This window comes from Mixophyes fleayi, chromosome 4, assembly GCF_038048845.1.
Source record: "Mixophyes fleayi isolate aMixFle1 chromosome 4, aMixFle1.hap1, whole genome shotgun sequence".
NCBI lineage: Eukaryota > Metazoa > Chordata > Amphibia > Anura > Limnodynastidae > Mixophyes > Mixophyes fleayi.
This window is the reverse complement of record NC_134405.1, coordinates 319,619,819-319,638,068: the sequence shown is the minus strand read 5'-3', so window position 1 is coordinate 319,638,068 and position 18,250 is coordinate 319,619,819. Positions and strand designations below refer to the sequence as shown.

General features: G+C 42.1%; 1 protein-coding gene across 1 annotated transcript in view; it reads left to right on the top strand.

The window, feature by feature from the left end:
- Window positions 1–16,029, top strand: part of BLTP3B (bridge-like lipid transfer protein family member 3B) — an 80,675-nt gene extending 64,646 nt beyond the window's left edge. The window contains exons 18-21 of the mRNA XM_075210176.1: window positions 1,873–2,129; window positions 4,955–5,063; window positions 6,058–6,260; window positions 15,478–16,029. Of these exons, the coding sequence (XP_075066277.1) occupies window positions 1,873–2,129; window positions 4,955–5,063; window positions 6,058–6,260; window positions 15,478–15,600 (692 nt within the window). The 3' untranslated portion in view covers window positions 15,601–16,029. The remainder of the gene's footprint in view (window positions 1–1,872; window positions 2,130–4,954; window positions 5,064–6,057; window positions 6,261–15,477) is intronic.
- The last annotated feature ends 2,221 nt before the right edge of the window (window positions 16,030–18,250 follow it).

Genomic DNA, 18,250 nt, shown 5'->3' with positions numbered 1-18,250 from the left:
TTGCTCTGGTGGATTGTTGACGAGTGTAGATAAAGCACTTCTTCACCAACATGCAAAAAAAAATTTTGTTTTGCAGGACAAATTATTTAAATGAGATAAAGGGGTAGAGAGAGGATCCTTATGGCTCTTTTTTCCACTAGAAAAGGCCTCAATTATCAGCTGAAGTCCTGGAGATTCTGGCACTTTGAAGGCTTTTATTACATTGATGAATGTGTCTACAAATGCACTTTTTTTCCAAACACATAAACGTGGCACATGTACTAAAGTCCCAGTGTCCTCTTACGTTCATCAATAGACTAAGACATACTGATGCACAGTATTCTGAAACCAATGAACACTTTGTCCTGGACGTGGGTGGAACTTTGCCGTGACGTTTACACTCCGCGCATTTTCTGGAGCATCTGCTAAACCATAAATCTAGGCGCAGGTTGATGTTACGCGGATGTTAGGTCTCTCTGAATAAGTGATGTGCGCAGCATCCCGGAGAGTTATGTGGCTCGTTCAGCAGAAAGGTTCTATGCAGTGTTCGTACAGTCACAAAATACACAATTACATTTATTACAAGTTAACCCGTGCATGATACTCATGCATTTTTTTGTCAAATAATGTCAGTATACCAAGTTTCAGGTCATTCGGATGAGCCCTTTCTGAGAAAATAGTTTTTTCCACACACACACACTAACACACGCCGCTACACATGCAGGGGCGGATCTAGAAAATGTTTGTTCCCCGGGACTGATGTTAGGGCGGGGCGATTTGGGCCCCGCCCCCTTTCTGACTTCTGAGGCTGCCGGGGGCTGCACAGTATGTGCAGGTCTGCTCGGCAGTGACAGGCAGGGACAGTGTGTTTAAAACACAATCAGAGCAGCCGGGCAGCACACTGTCACTGCCAAACGGACCTGCACATACTGTGCAGCCGTCGGCAGCAAACCCCTGCTAGGGGGGGGGGGGGGAAGAATCGCCCCGATCGCACCACCCTGGATCCGCCACTGTACACATGTGTGTTCATGAGGTAAAATTACCTCACGAAAATGAGTTTGACCCCTTAACTCGTCAATAATGTCAGTATACCAAATTTCAGCCCTTTTTGAGGTTTTTTTCCACACACACTAAGAATTTAGTAGGTCGGGTAACCCGTGCATGATACTCATGCATTCTAGTCAAATGAAGCTACTTAAGGTGTTAAAAACTCCCCACTGTCACCCCCGGCAACCACCAACCACTCCCAACTGTCACTTCTCCTTCAAGAAATATATAGGTCAGTGTATAACTCTGCCCAGCAGGTGGCGCTGCAGCTTAGTTTTTTTTTTTCCCACACACAGACAGACTAACACACGCCACTAGACATTTATATTATAAATTATATAGCAATAATTACATAATCCAATTTTTACAGTTATATTTCAGAAAAGGAAATTAATTTCTTATATAATCTACTAATACTGCTATAAAGAGGACCCACAGGAATATTTTACATTTTATTTGTCAGCACAAATAACAGCTATTAGAGTTTCAGGCAGAATTATTCCTTTGGTATCTGAATAAACCATTGTGTCAGTAAAACTTATATATGGACTATATTGGTGCTTAATCTGTTCTGTGAACAAGTATTTTGTTACAGTATTTCCTTCTGTATGCAGTTCTCAATGTATTTAAAAATGGTATTATATTAACAAAATAGTTTTTAAAGCAATACCATTATAATTTACTAACCACAGAGGCACAATATTGTCATTGTTGCATAAAAATGATGTAACCACACGCAACAGTCTCATCGAAATGTTAAAGGTCCACACTAACCCAACTCAGAATAGTATTAGTAAATGAAAATATTCAGAAATTAAGTTGCTTCTCTATTCCCTCCTTCTGCAGGTTCAGATCACAAGTCATCCGCAGAGCAGGGAAAATCATGTCCGGAGATCAGCCTGCGGCTGGAGGCCGGTCCCGGCGCTAAACAGCATTCCCTACTAGCCGCCGAGAAAGGCTTCCTCCAGTGCCAAGTGACCGATTTTAGCTCCGAGTTCCTCACCTCTACCCTGGCAAATATTCGACATTTCGTGGAAGAGAATTCCGTTGCAGAAGTAATGCCAATGAAGATAAGAGTACAGAAAGCAAAGCTCCATTTACAGGTTAATATATTTAAATCCCCCCTCACCAACTCCCTGCCCAAAATAAATTGTTTTTTAGTGCACCTGTCGGTCAATAACAACAGCCAAGCCTGTTTTGTAAACCAAACCAATATTCTCGGAATGTTGTGAGATCATTGAGGAACTTTCTGAAGTCTAACTCTACCTATACGATCTACAGTCTACAGAATGTGTGAGCAATATGTGGCCCTAAAACTACATGTCCCAGCATGCTCTGCCAGCGTCTGGAGCTAATGGAACATCATGGGAACTGAAACATGGCTCAAAGCTTGTCTAACCTTAATAAACAGTATTTTTGGAACATAAACCATACTTCCCGACAGCACACACAGAACGACACATAGTCATGTCTCACAGGGGCAGGCCTAGTGCTTCTGAAGTGTAAAAACACCCCCACCTTCTCTTGCCCTAAAAAAAAAAAGTTGTAATTGCTGTATGCACCAGTGGCAGGCGATTGCTGCATGCAGTCACCATAGTGAGTGCGGACGTACCTCCCAAATTTCCAGGTGCTGACTGGCAGAACGGCGGGACAGTCATCTCAAATTGGGATTTTTTTTTTCTGGTATGCTTAGAAAATAAAGGTGTCGATGAGTTTGTAACTTGTCCACCTAATAGATTGTGTTAGTGAGAACAGGGCTGCATGTGAGAGGCTGTATCATAATGTTAGGAGGGGAGTGGAGGCAATCTGGAAGCCACAGACTGAGGGTTGAATAGTGAAAAGAGCAGAGTCCTCCCAACAGCACAGAACAGAGATGTGAGTGATGGGTCAATCTGACGCAACAACGTTCAATAGTATTTCCTTACACAACCATATTACTTTGTGTATAATACTAACTTTCCTGTAGATTGAAGGAAACAGGTTTTCTACACTCACTCCCATATTTCTAATTACATGTATATAAATTACTTTATATATAAATAAAAGATAAAAATATCAGCGGGAAAAAGAAACTCGATGTAAAGAGACCCTAAGGGAGAGTGAGACACACAAGGGAGATTTTAGTTATTTTCTGCTCGTACAGTGATATTAGATCAGAAATTACTTCACCATGGGCGTAAATCCATTAGGGTATATTGCCCAATATGTGAAACCCCCGGGATCTCCAATCCTCCCAGTATGTACTGATAATATTTATAGAGGCTGTACATGATTCACCACTGATAATGGCTAATCGTATTACATTGTAAATGTTTCATTGAATTATAAATTATATTCTAATGCTGTTCTATTTATATTGCTTACCACCAGCCTAATTTCCAAATGAAATGTAGATAAATGTATAATATAAACGTAAAAACACAAAAGGGCTTTAAAGAAAAAGAATAAAAGTGATCTATCTACGGTGGCCACCAGGAGCTACGTACAGTCACTTGGTAGATACATTTGTGGGGAGGTCTTACAAACGTTTTGGAAACTATAAAGTGACTTGTAATATCCTTGTAAAACGTAGACACACATTATTTCTTATAATAAAGCATTTTTCTTTGTATTTTCACAGCACCCACAGTGTTACTTATATATAATTACATATATTTTAGATATGTCTGTAAAAACTACATGTACACAGCAGTGTAAAATGGTCCTGTTCTGTGAATATTATTTTAACAATTTAAGGGGGGGAATTCAATTGGGCCCGTTACTGCTGAAAGTAACGCGGCCTGTGCACTATTACCGATAGTGCGCGTAATTAACTACCGTTAATACGGTAATTTAAACACCGGCTTTTTGCTCTCAGATTCCTGAGCTACAAGCAGAAAGCAGGGTTAAGATTACCGTATTAACGGTAGTACATTTATCGCGGCGCTATTCTGGGGGAATTGAATTTCCAAATAAAAGTACAGGAACATAATCTATAATGAGAAATACCTGGGACTTTTCTAGATAAGGTTTATTTCCTGTAATTTGAAGCACCATGTCTAAAATATTCTAAATTACATTAAAATTAGCATTCTTTACTGCTCCTTGTTAAACTGTTTAGCAGTGCTCCACAGAGTGATCATATATCTCTGTATGACATTATTATAGAAAGTCAGCAAAAATTTGATTTCTTTCTGGTTTTCGGAGTTTGTTAATGGGTTCCCAAATAAGAGTAAATGTATATTAACAAATGACATTTATTTGTATTTATTTTTTGGTCTAACCGTGCGTATTTGCTTTAGTGAATTTACCTTTATAAGATGTTATTGCACACAGCCACGCCCCCATCACAACGCATTCACACCCCCGATAGACACAGAGCCACGCCCCCATCACAACTCATTCACGCCCCCATCACAACTCATTCACGCCCCCAATGGCCACACAGCTGTGCGCCCCATCACAAGCGCTAGGCATTCCCCCTAATAGCCACACAGCCACGCCCCATCACAACACATTCACACCCCCAATAGCCACACCCCCAATAGCCACACCCCCATCACAAAGCAGTCACGCCCCCTGTCCTGTTACCTAGTCCTGAAATTTGGGAGTTATGTTCAAATGTTTATCAGATCTGAATATATTTGAGATATAATTGTGATTATGAGGGGGAGGGGATTTTCTTTCTCTGCACAGCGGACTTCCTGTCAGTAGTCCCATTGGGGACACTACAGTCAAGCCCTTGTAGCAGGAAGCGGCTGAAAACCGTAAATGTAATTTCTTACACTCAAGTGAGCACTGATCAGGTTTCATCAAGCGTAGGAGCTTTGCCTCCTTCCAAAACATAGACAAAGCCCTTGGGGTATTCTAGCATCTGTTTGCCCATATTGTGACTACACAAGTGACTTCCTTTGTATGATCCGTTTTTCTTGCATTTTATTGTATTCAGGATGACAGTCCACGGAATAACAACAGCGACCCAGAGCCGGAGCCTGTAATCCTGAATATTGAGAATCTCTTAGTAGAGAGACACGATGATGGATCTTTCTGTATCAGAGGTATGCTCCGTGCTCCTGATAACCAGTAAATTACATTGTGCCCAATAGCTGGAAATGCGCTCGCAGTTTTATTACCAGAATGATGAAATAAGTGAAAAATAAAATGTCACGTTACAGGAGTTCTAAGTGTATAGGCCCTGTCTATATGCTGTAATGAATACACTAGTCTTCAATAACTTAATAGCTTTCTGTGGTGCAAGATTCAATTTTCTTTGCAAATAGTGTTTTTTTGCATTGTTTATTCAACTATTTATCAGGTTGCTATGCGTGTTTCTGCATAACAAAACAAACAATTTATTTCACGTCAGCGGGCCAGAAGGAAACCGAAATATCCATTGAAACATGGGTCATTGCCTAATGCTGGGTTAAGCTTCTGCGTATACAAAGAAAATGGACACATACGCGCCAATGTAGATCGTATCTGGCACTTCCGCCTCCTTACGACTTGAGAGGGGGAGAGGGAAGAGCGGCTCATGCAGACCTACTGGAGCACGTATATACCCGTTATAAGGCGTATCTTTTACACCTTGTCATAAACCAGACGTATACGCTGCTGATGTGCAGGTGGATGCATCTGGAGATGTGTATTTAATACAATATACACACTGGATTTGTGAATGGTCTTAAGCCAAAAGATATCTGACAACATTTTGTGATGGGGTGGGGGGGAACATTTTCCTACGCACAGTAGACTTCCTGTCAGTAAACCCACTGAAGGACACTGCAGTGTGAAAGCATTGACTCTGGACTGGACAAGTTCTGTGCTTTCCTTTAGCTGTGTTTAGTTATGCTGGAATTCTCAAGTCTGTCTTGAGACAGGAACTTCTGATGGGAAGAAAAACTGCTTCTGTTTGTGTCTCTCTCTAGTAAAGTTTTATAGTAATACGTGTAATTATTGATTTAAACTGACCGGTTGTTAATTTGGGATTGTTCATTTGTCCTAATGTTTCCTAATATTAGCTTTTTTTTTTTTCCCTTTTTTTTTTTTTTTAAGGTTATCCAGACTCGAGCACTGACACCAGCACAACTCACAAAGAGTTAAATAATACGATATGTAGAAACTGTGACAATACCAAAAGTATACCGCACAAAAACAGCGCTACAAAATGCACACAGACACTTTGCGAGGACCCTGCGCCCCCCTCAGATTTGATCAGGCGCCACAATCTGAAACCGCAGGTGGTCAGTAAAGAACAGGTACGGAATCTCTGCAGCATGGGGACTTCTGAGACATTAAGAAACTGGCTCACATACAGAAGTCTATGTCATAGGGGTGAAGATATCAGAGAGGAAGATCCTTGGGGAACGGGGGGTAGAAGGGAGAGTGTCCGGAAAATGAGACATATTGGACTAGTTATTAAGTAATATAACTCATATCATATCTAAAGTATAGGTAAGGGGACATGTAGGTAATAATGATCATAATATGAAACAATAAGAAAATCATTTGTGGGAAGGGGCTACAAAAACGATGGATTTCAGAAAGGCTAAAGAAGCGGTAAAGCTCATAGACTTGGTTAGTGTCCTCTAAAACAAAGGACAAATCTTTCTATGTATATATATGTGTGTGTGTGTATGTATGTGTGTGTGTGTATATATATATATATATATATATATATATATATATATATATATATATATATATATATATAATTGGGTAAAATAAGTATTTAACACATCTACATTTTTCTCAGTAAATATATATTTAATGGGGCTATTGTAATGAAATTTACACCAAATGTCAGCAACAACCCTTGCAATCCACGCATGCAAAGAAATCAAACCATAGATGTCCATAAATTAAGTTTTGTGTAATAATGTGAAGTGACACAGGGAAAAAGTATTGAACAAGCTTCCTGACATTTATTAAATACTTTGTACAAAAGCCACTGTTGGTAATGACGGCTTCAAGACGCCTCCTGTATGGAGAAACTAGTCACATGCATTGCTCAGGTGTGATTTTGCCCCATTCTGCAACACAAATAGTCTTCAGATCTTGAAGGTTCCGTCGGCTTCTTCTATGAACTCTGATCTTTAGTTCTTTCCATAGATTTTCAATTGGATACAAGTCAGGTGATTGGCTGGGCCATTCTAGCAGCTTTATTTTCTTTCTCTGAAACCAATGGAGAGTGTCCTTGGCTGTGTGTTTGGGATCATTGTCTTACTGAAATGTCCACCTTGTTTCATCTTCAGCATCGTGGTAGATGGCAGCAGATTTTTATCAAGAATGTCTCTGTTCATTTTTCCATTCATCCTTCCTTCAATCACATGCAGTGTGTCACGGGCACTAGGAGTTTCTACCCAGGTTCCACCAGATGGTAATGCTGCCAGAGGGGCGGAGTTACACCACGAACCTCTGAGCAGTGAGGTGAATGGTTGGAGTGTAAGGAACAGCAGGTAGATAGGAGATGAGTGAGGAAGTCAGCGACTTGCAGCTATAGATGTGATGAGTCAGTGACTTGCAGCTATAGATGTGATGAGTCAGCGACTTGGAGCTATAGATGAGACGAGTCAGTGACTTGGAGAGCAAGTTGTACCACTGTAGTGATGAGGAGACTTGTACTGGTGCTGGTAGGTAGCGGGGTAGTCGGTGGTCTGCGTGTAGCAAGTTGTACCACCGCTGTGGTGAGAAGGCTTGTCCAACACAGATATGCAGGCACAACGAATAGTCTGTAGCAACAATGTGTAACTCGAGAAAGCAGAGCAGGTAATCAGCTGGAGAACTGAAGACACGTGCTGGAGAGTATTCAGTCTGTAGCGGTATGGGAACCGTTTGAGGAGTAGAGCAGGGAATCAGCTGGAACTGAAGACACGAGCTAAACACAGGAACACCTTCAGAGACTCACAGGGAGTGAGAATCAAGATCAGGCAATGAACCTAAGGCCACTGGTGACTTAAGTAGGGTGAGGTGATTGATCCACCAATTAGGTTTAAAAGCAAGGTGTTAGTAGTTCAGGGATCCTGCACATGCGGAATGCGACAGGATGGCGGGCGGCCGCGGTTCAGCACAGGTGCTGGCAGGAATGACAGGGAACCACGCACCAGAGCAGAGGCACTCACGGTCCGATGAGTGACAGTACCCCCCCTTTTAAAGGTGGGCACAGAACACTTGGAACCGGGTTTGCCCGGAAATTTGGAATAGAATCTTTTTAGCAGGGCTGGAGCATTGAGGTCATCTGCACGGATCCAAGAACGCTCCTCTGGACCAAAGCCCTTCCAATGTACGAGGAAGCGAAGAATTCCTCGCAAAATTTTGGCATCTAGGATGTGGGTAATTTCAAACTCCTCCTCCTGATGAACCTGTACTGGTCGAGGTACTGAAGGAGGAACAAAGAAGCGGTTGATAATAAGAGGTTTGAGCAATGAGATGTGGAAGGCATTGGAGATACGAAGGTTCTTCGGTAAAAGTAATTTGAAGCATACCGGATTTATAACCTGAGTGATCTTGTATGGACCGATGAAGCGTGGTGCGAACTTCATGGACGGAACCTTCAGGCGAATATTTTTGGTAGAAAGCCATACGCGGTCTCCAATCTTGAGTGGTGGAATGGCTCGCCTCTTTTTGTCCGCAAAAAAATTTGTATCTGGCAGATGCCTTTTTCAGGGAGGACTTCATCTGAGACCAGATGGTTTTGAAATTTTGACATAATCTCTCCACCGCAGGGACTTGGGTGGGAGGGAGGGCAGGAAACTCTGGGAGAGACGGATGATGACCGTATACCACGAAAAAAGGAGTCTTCGAAGAAGACTCGTGATACATATTATTGTGGGCAAATTCAGCCCACGGGAGTAAATCTACCCAGTTATCTTGGTTGGCTGAGGAGAACATTCTTATGAAGGTCTCAAGGTCTTGATTGACTCTCTCGGTCTGTCCGTTTGATTGAGGATGGTATGAGGATAATAGAGACAGTCGAATACCCAAGGTCTTGCAAAGGGCTCGCCAGAATCTGGAGACGAACTGCACTCCTCTATCAGACACAATCTCGGAAGGACAGCCATGAATCCGAAAGATCTCCTTGATAAAATGGTCAGCCAAAATAGATGAAGAAGGTAATCCAGAAGTGAGCCATCTTGGAAAATCTATCCACCACTACCCAGATGGTATTGCATCTCTTGCTAGGAGGAAGTTCGGTGACAAAGTCCATACTAATATGGGTCCATGGTTTGGTAGGAATAGGTAGTGGGTGGAGTAATCCCGCCGGTGTTCTGCGGGACGATTTGAATTGAGAGCAAATCTCACACGCGGCCACAAACTCTTTGACATCCTTTCTAATAGAGGGCCACCAGTAACTCCGAGAAAGGATCTCAAATGTCTTTCGTTCACCAGAATGTCCAGAAAAATGGGAAGAATGGTACCATGATAATATTTTCCTACGTAGAGATGGCAGAACAAGAGTTTTCCCAAAAGGTAGCGCATTGGTGGAAGAAGTGGCCAGAGCCACACATTTGGGATCCAGTATGGGATGATCGGAACAATCCACGATGTCAGAGGGTGCCGCAAACGCCCAAGATAAGGCGTCTGCTTTTCTGTTCTTTGCAGCTGGTTTGAAGGTTATTATAAGCTCAAATTGGGAAAAGAAAAGTGATCATCTTGCCTGTCGAGGGTGTAAGCATTGAGCAGATTGCAGGTAGAGAAGAAGAGAAGATTCTTATGGTAAGTGAAGATAGTTACAGGGTGACGAGCCCCTTCCAGTAGATATCTCCATTCCTCCAATGCCACTTTTATAGCCAACAGTTCCTTGTCTCCGATGGTATAGTTTTTCTCAGCGGGTAGAAGACCCCAGGAGTAGAAGGCACAAGGATGAAACTTCTGTTGTTCAGATCTTTGGGAAAGAATGGCCCCTAGTCCGACATTAGAGGCATCTACTTCGAGGAAGAAAGGAAGGTTCACGTCAGGCTGTTGAAGAACAGGAGCGGTAGAAAATGCTTCTTTCAGGGACTGAAAGGCTTGAAGAGCCTCGGAAGACCAATGTTTGGTATTAGCGCCCTTCCGGGTCAGGGCCACAATGGGAGAGGCAATAGAGGAAAAGTTTAAAATGAAACGTCTGTAATAATTTGCGAAGCCAAGAAAGCGTTGTATTGCCCTAAGGGTAGTTGGCTGGGGCCAAAGTAGCACGGCATTGACTTTTTCAGGATCCATCTCCAGGCCTATTCCGGACACGATATATCCCAAGAATGGAATTTGGGATAGTTCAAAGGAGCACTTTTCTAATTTACAAAACAGTAAGTTTCTCCGGAGTCTGGAAAGGACTTCTGCCACATGTTGATGGTGAGAGGAGAGATCCTGAGAGAATATTAAAATATTGTCCAGGTAGACAACGACACAGACGTACAATAGGTCCCGGAAGATCTCATTCACAAATCCCTGGAAGACAGCAGGGGCGTTACACAATCCGAAAGGCATAACTAGATATTCATAGTGACCATCCCTGGTATTAAATGCTGTCTTCCATTCGTCACCGGACTTGATTCGGATTAAGTTGTACGCGCCACGGAGATCAAGTTTGGTAAATATCCGGGCACCTTTAATACGGTCAAAGAGTTCGGCAATAAGCGGGATAGGGTACCGGTTTTTAACGGTTATGGCATTGAGCCCCGATAGTCTATGCATGGTCTGAGAGAACCATCTTTCTTTTTCACAAAAAAAACCCCTGCTCCAGCGGGAGAGCTGGATGGTCGGATAAATCCGCGATGGAGATTCTCCTTGATATACTCAGACATTGCCTGAGTCTCTGGTAGTGAGAGGGGGTATACACGGCCCCTAGGGGGGTTCTTGCCAGGTTGTAGGTCTATGGGACAATCCCATGCCCGGTGGGGCGGCAGGCGTTCAGATTGGGCTTTATCGAACACATCTGCAAAGGAGGCATACTGAGGAGGAAGACCCGGTGGACAGGATGCTATAGAAGACTTGTTGATTTTGAGTGGAACCACTTGAGTCAGACATCTATGACAACAATCCGGACCCCAGGATGTGACTTGGGGAGTATTCCAGTCAATTTGTGGAGAATGAAGTTGAAGCCATGGGAGGCCAAGTACGATGGGACTAGTGGTAACAGGAAGAACCAACAAAGAAATTTGCTCTTGATGTAAGGCTCCAATTTGGAGGGTTAAAGGAGTCGTACATTGAGTGATAAGTCCATTAATTATTCGGGAGCCGTCTATAGCGGTGACAGCGATAGTGAATCAGTGTTCCCTACCAGTGATCCCTTTAAGAACAGCTAAAGAGCTAGAAATAAAATTTCCAGCAGCACCGGAGTCCAGAAGTGCTTGAGTCATAAAAGATTTGGTAGAGGTGAAAACAGTAACATCAAAAGCACAAACTTTAGAATCCATAGAAGATGGAGAGGATTCCAGAGACCCTAACCTTACCTCTCCAGAACTGGTTAGGGTCTGGCATTTCCCGACTTTTTTGGGACATGAGTTCAACATATGAGTAGAGTCAGCGCAATAGATGCAGAGTCTATTTCTTATTCGTCGATCCCTCTCTTCAGATGTTCGTTTTGAGCGTCAGGATGACGAATTTCAGGTGTTGGGCGAATGAACCCTTTTGAAGAGCTTGTTATTTCGGGCTCCCTCTCACGGAATCTCATGTCTACTCTGGCATAGAGAAATCAGATCGTCCAAGGAGGAGGGTGACTCTTGTGTGGTCAGTGCGTCTTTGATCTTGTCCGCCAGACCCTGCCAGAAGGCAGCTATCAGGGCCTCGGTGTTCCACTGAAGTTCAGAGGCGAGTATCCGAAATTGGATGACGTACTGGGCCACAGAGCGTGATCCTTGGCGTAGTCGGAGAATACTAGAAGCCGCAGAAATAACACGGCCAGGTTCGTCAAAGATTTTTCGAAACGTAGAGATGAATAGGACACTATCCTCCAACAGGGGGTCATTTCTTTCCCACAGAGGGGAGGCCCACACAAGAGCCTGTCCGGAAAACAAAGAGATGAGAGAGGCCACTTTGGAACGATGAGTAGAAAAGTTGTGGGGTTGGAGCTCGCAATGGACAGAGCACTGATTAAGGAAGCCCCTACAAGTTTTCGGGTCTCTGTCATATTTTGAGGGAGTAGGCAGGTGTAGCGTGGAAGCAGTAGACACCTGGGATGGCACTGGGGAAGAAGAAGATACTGGAGGTTCAACAGTAGCTGACACATTTTGCGCTGGGTCTCCTCAGGCGGCTAGAGTCTGAAGACATTGGAACAATTGTTGCTGCCGAACATCCTGTTGTTCCACCCGAGTGACCAGATGCTGCAGCATCTCCCTAGCTGTTGGTTCCAATCCTGGGTCTGTCATGGCCTGATCTTACTGTCACGGGCACTAAAAGTTTCTACCCAGGTTCCACCAGATGGTAATGCTGCCAGAGGGGCGGAGTTACACCACGAACCTCTGAGCAGTGAGGTGAATGGTTGAAGTGTAAGGAACAGCAGGTAGATAGGAGATGAGTGAGGAAGTCAGCAACTTGGAGCTATAGATGTGATGAGTCAGCGACTTGGAGCTATAGATGAGATGAGTCAGTGACTTGGAGAGCAAGTTGTACCACTGTAGTGATGAGGAGACTTGTACTGGTGCTGATAGGTAGCGGGGTAGTCGGTGGTCTGCGTGTAGCAAGTTGTACCACCGCTGTGGTGAGAAGGCTTGTCCAACACAGATATGCAGGCACAACGAATAGTCTGTAGCAACAATGTGTAACTCGAGAAAGCAGAGCAGGTAATCAGCTGGAGAACTGAAGACACAAGCTGGAGAGTATTCAGTCTGTAGCGGTATGGGAACCGTTTGAGGAGTAGAGCAGGGAATCAGCTGGAACTGAAGACACGAGCTAAACACAGGAACACCTTCAGAGACTCACAGGGAGTGAGAATCAAGATCAGGCAATGAACCTAAGGCCACAGGTGCCTTAAGTAGGGTGAGGTGATTGATCCACCAATTAGGTTTAAAAGCAAGGTGTTAGTAGTTCAGGGATCCTGCACATGTGGAATGCGACAGGATGGCGGTTCAGCACAGGTGCTGGCAGGAATGACAGGGAACCACGCACCAGAGCAGAGGCACTCACGGTCCGTTGAGTGACACAGTGTGCCAGTTCCGTGTGCAGAAAAACAGACCCACATCATGATGTTCCTACCTCCAAACTTCACTGTTGGTATGGTGTATTTGGGGTGATGTGCAATGCCATTTCTCCTCCAAATCTGCTAAATCCAGGTCTTTCTGAATCTCTCCACAAGTGGTCCTTGCATTTAGCAGTTTAGAGATCCTTCTGTAACCAATGCCATCAGTATGTTTTGCAACAATAAGGTAGCGAAGATCTTGAGAGAGCTCTTTGCTTTTACCCATCATGAGATATTTCTTGTGTGACACCTTCATAATGAGACACCTTTTTATAAGCCAGCAGTTGTGGCAAAACCAGCTGGCAGGATTGCTTTCTAATTACCAACAGATTTCTTGGCTTTCAATGCCTTTTTGCACCTCCTTTTCTTCATGTGTTCAATACTTTTTCCCTGTGTCATTTCACATTAGTACACAAAACTTAATTTATGGACATCTATGGTTTGATTTCTATGCATGTGTGGCTTGCAAGGGTTGTTGCTGACATTTGGAGTAAATTTGTTGCTGACATTTGGAGTAAATTGGCGCATACCTTATGGCAGAGGAGCTCAAGACCTACTAACAGATCGTGTTTTCAGGATTTCTATCTGTAGAAACAGGTGGGATAATTACTGACCCTGAAATATACTCGCCAATATACGATTAAAGCAATCCTGCAAACATGAACTGCTGGTAGCACTTGAGTACTCGAAAAGATCAGCAGGTAGATTTTCTAAAAGGAAGAATGGAGGTGTTGCCCACAGCAACCAATCAGATTCTAGATGTCATTTATGTACTGCATTATAGAAAATGATAGCTATAATCTGATTGGCTGCTGTGGTCAACACCTCCACTTTTCCTTTTCAGCATATTTTTGGTAAATCTACCACCTGATCTATTACAGAACATATGAGCACAGCGATCGCTGAGACCCCCACAGTCAGGAGGAAACCCTGGTCTCATACAGCCCGAGGGATAAGTTCTATGTATAGGAACTATATTACTCTCCCACAAATCCTGTAGTAGACCATATGTGTATAATATTATTATTATTATTATTATTATAATAATAATATAAAAAGTGTTTCAGTTTTTTTTTAGCTGCAGCTATATTAAAATGTGCCCTCTATATCTATGCACTCAATTTTCATGCTTTAGGACAGGCCTGTCCAACCTGCGGCCCTCCAGGTGTTGTGAAACTACAAGCCCCAGCATGCTTTGCCAGTAGACAATCTGTTGATAGCTGGAAGGGCATGCTGGGACTTGTAGTTTCACAACATCTGGAGGGCCGCAGGTTGGACAGCCCTGCTTTAGGAAAACCTGTGATGAAATGGTCTAATGGTATTCCGAATAATTCTAGATCGTGCAAAAGTTTAAGACAATTATTGTGATTTTCCTAAACAAAAATAGTTTGTCTGCGCAGTGAAGTCTCTGTCCAAATTAATTATCACTTAATCACTTATCTCTTTGAAGTGTACGCGTTAATCAGGACGTCTGATTTCGAGCCCCAGTTCACCTCTTCTGTCACAGAGGAGATTGACGCTCTCTCTGGCAGGTTTTAGATTAATCAGCAGTTAGTGTTGAAATATTTATGGGCTTTTGTGATGGCTGCTGTTAACTCCAAAATATTACCCGATGTGCAGCAGTATATATCAAAATCTGTACTTCAGTGTTTAATTATCACATTTTGTAGCTTTTCGGAATAGATTCCAACTTGATAGACGGAGCAATCAGTAATGTCTGTCCTTGCAAATATATCAAACTTTTACAGCTTGCTCGCACTTGCAAGAAATAAATCAACTTTTTTGTGTCCTGTTCCAATATTATTGTCTGCATTCATTCAGGGGAGGCGGCCATTTTGCCTGCCGAGTTTTTTAGTCAGGAGAATGAAGCTTTTACCTTCAATATGATCCACTGACGTTACTGAGTGACCATGTTTGTACCTCAGTCAGGTCCCATGTTTGCGTTTCAGTGACATCTCTGGTCCTTTGTGATCTGTAAGCACCTATTGCCTACAACCACTGTGGAGGCGGCAGCCATTTTGTAGCGTTAACCAATATTTACTGGCAGGCAGCCTATTTCTCTTCAAGGTATTAGTGACGAAACTGAGAAAGCAGCCAATCGACTCACAAATTGCCACAGTAATGCCGCTGGTGCATAGTGCAGTGATAGGCTGCATTCTCACATTGTGTCAGCCGACAAAATGGCTGCATACATTATGTGCAGGTGATGGTACTGCATTACCACATAGGAAAGTAGTTTCCTAAAGTGTGCCCTCCCTCTAGCCGGAGCCCCCAGTGACTGCTACATGTGTTTTTTATTCGTTTTATTTGTTTTTCTGCAGCTCCTTGAAGAAAATGAATGTCTAAAGCAAGAACTGGGCAAAACCAAGATGGCTCTCGCTGAGGCTCACATGGAAAGGGACAGCCTCCTTCATCAAATAAGGAGGACTCACTTGGAGAAATAGCTTTGGATATTGGATTTTGCACTGGACTAAAAAAAGACTGGATGCGTCTACTAGTATAGTGACTAGATTATCTAGGCTGGGGATTCGCTTAAAAAAAACAAAACGGAAGTCACCAGAGCCTCTTTTCTTGCGTTGTAGGAGATAAAAGTGAAGTTTTAAAGAGTCAGTGTTTTCATAGCCATCTTTATAATGCAATCGTGTGGCTTTATTGTCTTAACTGTGCGGCCTCAAAAAGGTTAAGCTCTGACATTTTTGAAAGTATTACACACACACACACACACAAAAAAAAAAGTTTGAGAGAAATGTTTAATTATTTAAGGACGATGTAACATTAAATACATTAATTATCTTTAGGCAGATCAGTTTTAATATTGTTTAAGAATTATTTTTTAATTTTTATTTGCACTATCAATAAATAATACAATGTAATTGCATTGATTTTTTTTTTTTTTGTAAACCAATACTCAATTTAAATTGTTCTAACCAAGGTGCAACCTACAGGGAAGATTCGGGTAAAGTTTGGTCTGCTATTCCGACACTTCCATGCCATCCCCTCACTTCTATCTAGCGCTATACTTTTACTTGCTGTTTTGCCATTGCTGACCTCTAGGTGGCACTAGACCATTATGTATGTAGATAGGTGCAGCTGAGGGTGGGTATGATTGTATTTCCATTCACACTCCAAAAAATTGAAATGCTCATATATAAAGCATACAGGTAAAATAGCCTTATTCATTTTTACTGAGTTTCAACAACAACTTTATTTTAAAAAAAAAAAAGTATATAGAAAATATATAATACTATACTATATTACCTCTCCCACAGTGTCCCTAATAGACCATATGTGTGTATTATTATTATTATAATACCAAAAGTGTTTGTTTATTTTTAGCTGCAGTTATATGAAATTGTGCCCTCTATATATGTGTACCCAATTTTAGCATGAAAGCGTTCCATTACATATAAAACACTGCTTGCAGCCAATGAGTAAACAGATCAGTAACGCATAACATTGGTTATGTCCTTGTTTAAATTCACCAATCTATTGTGTTAACTAGGAGACTGCAAGCCAGTCACCAAGATCTATTGAGCTTTAGGCTGCTGCACTCTGCCCCTCCAACCTACAGGCATTTGTTCCGAATCAGTGACCCTCTCCTTGAAAAGCACTGAAGGTGGAATGACAAACCCTGGGAACAAGGTCTACAGCAAGCTCTACAGGAGTATGGCTGTCTTGATTGTACAAACAAAAAATATAATTAAAAGTTGCACATGAAAAGCAGTTTACACTCATAAGGCTGGTGTTGGTGGTGCAGGTTTTAGACCCATTTCATGATCTTGGCTCTAACGAGCTAGTTGGAGGTGATTGTACGAGTAAATATAATTAGGTGACAGATCCCCTTTAAATTCATGGCAGGTTGATATTTAGGATTGTTACAATATATATGCACTTTGTACTGGACCAACATTTATTTTAAGTTTAGTAGACTTTTATATATTATTCTATGTAGCTGTTAAACAAAGCCCAGACTTCCTAAAAAAAATCACCCAAACAATATTCTAGTAATTCTACATTTTTTTACAAAGTTGTTTTTATGTGAAAAAATACTCACACTGCCACATATAAGTATTTTACTGGAAAGAAGTTGAGACAAGTGGAGAGATTATAAATAGAATAACCCAGGGCTGCCTATGGATTCTGATAATAGAATCTCCTGTATTGTGACTGTGTGTGGTCTAATTTGTTTTGTTCTTAGCTGTTGGGCTTTGTTCTGACTTCGTGTGGTTAAAGGAAAATTCTAATCACAGAGCAGTTCATAGAGAAATTGCTCTCTAGTCTATAAGTGCAGGAAACGCACTTAAATGATTAAAAGAATCTTAACAAATATAATGTGCATTGTCTTATATAAAAGCACTATTAATATTTCCAATATACCTATCTAAAAGTTTAAAGCGGATCTTTCACCGTGATATAAAGCAAACCACTCCTAAAGTTAAGACCAGGGGCTGAAAATTAGGAGCCAGCAATTTTGTAGTTATCCATTTGCAAGCATTGCAAAATAATTTTAAAAGTACAGCAATGCACATAGGCTGGTAATACAGTATCATACCTTCATAGCCAGAATATAGCTGCTGAAGATTTTAACCAGTATACAGCCTAAATAACCAACACGCCGGTCACTTTATCAAAAAAAATGTTATGCCAGTATCATTGTCCAGGCATCTTTCCCCAATGCCATGCTTTTGGGGAAAAATCATTAGAACATGTTCCTGACATTTAAATATCCGTGTTATGCCCTGCTGCAGTTAGTCACAGTCCTATACTACAACTGAGCTGATGAAAGTACTGGGGTTCTGCCGCAGAATTAGTGGCGCTATATAAATAGCTGCTTCTGATGATGATGCAGGAGTGCGGCCTTGTAATTGACCCCCAGCCGATTCGGATGGACGAGCGAAAGGTACAACCTGATCCAATCTCACTGCCAGGTCTTCAGCATTCATTTTAAGGTCTACACTGAGACACAAGATCAGTCTATAATTTGAGCAAATTTGGAGATGTTTTCCCCTGGTTTTACAAGTGCTAAGTGATAAGGTACCAATAGATATCTGTAATTTTTGTAATAGATCAAGGAAAACCCATCTGTGGCTGTGG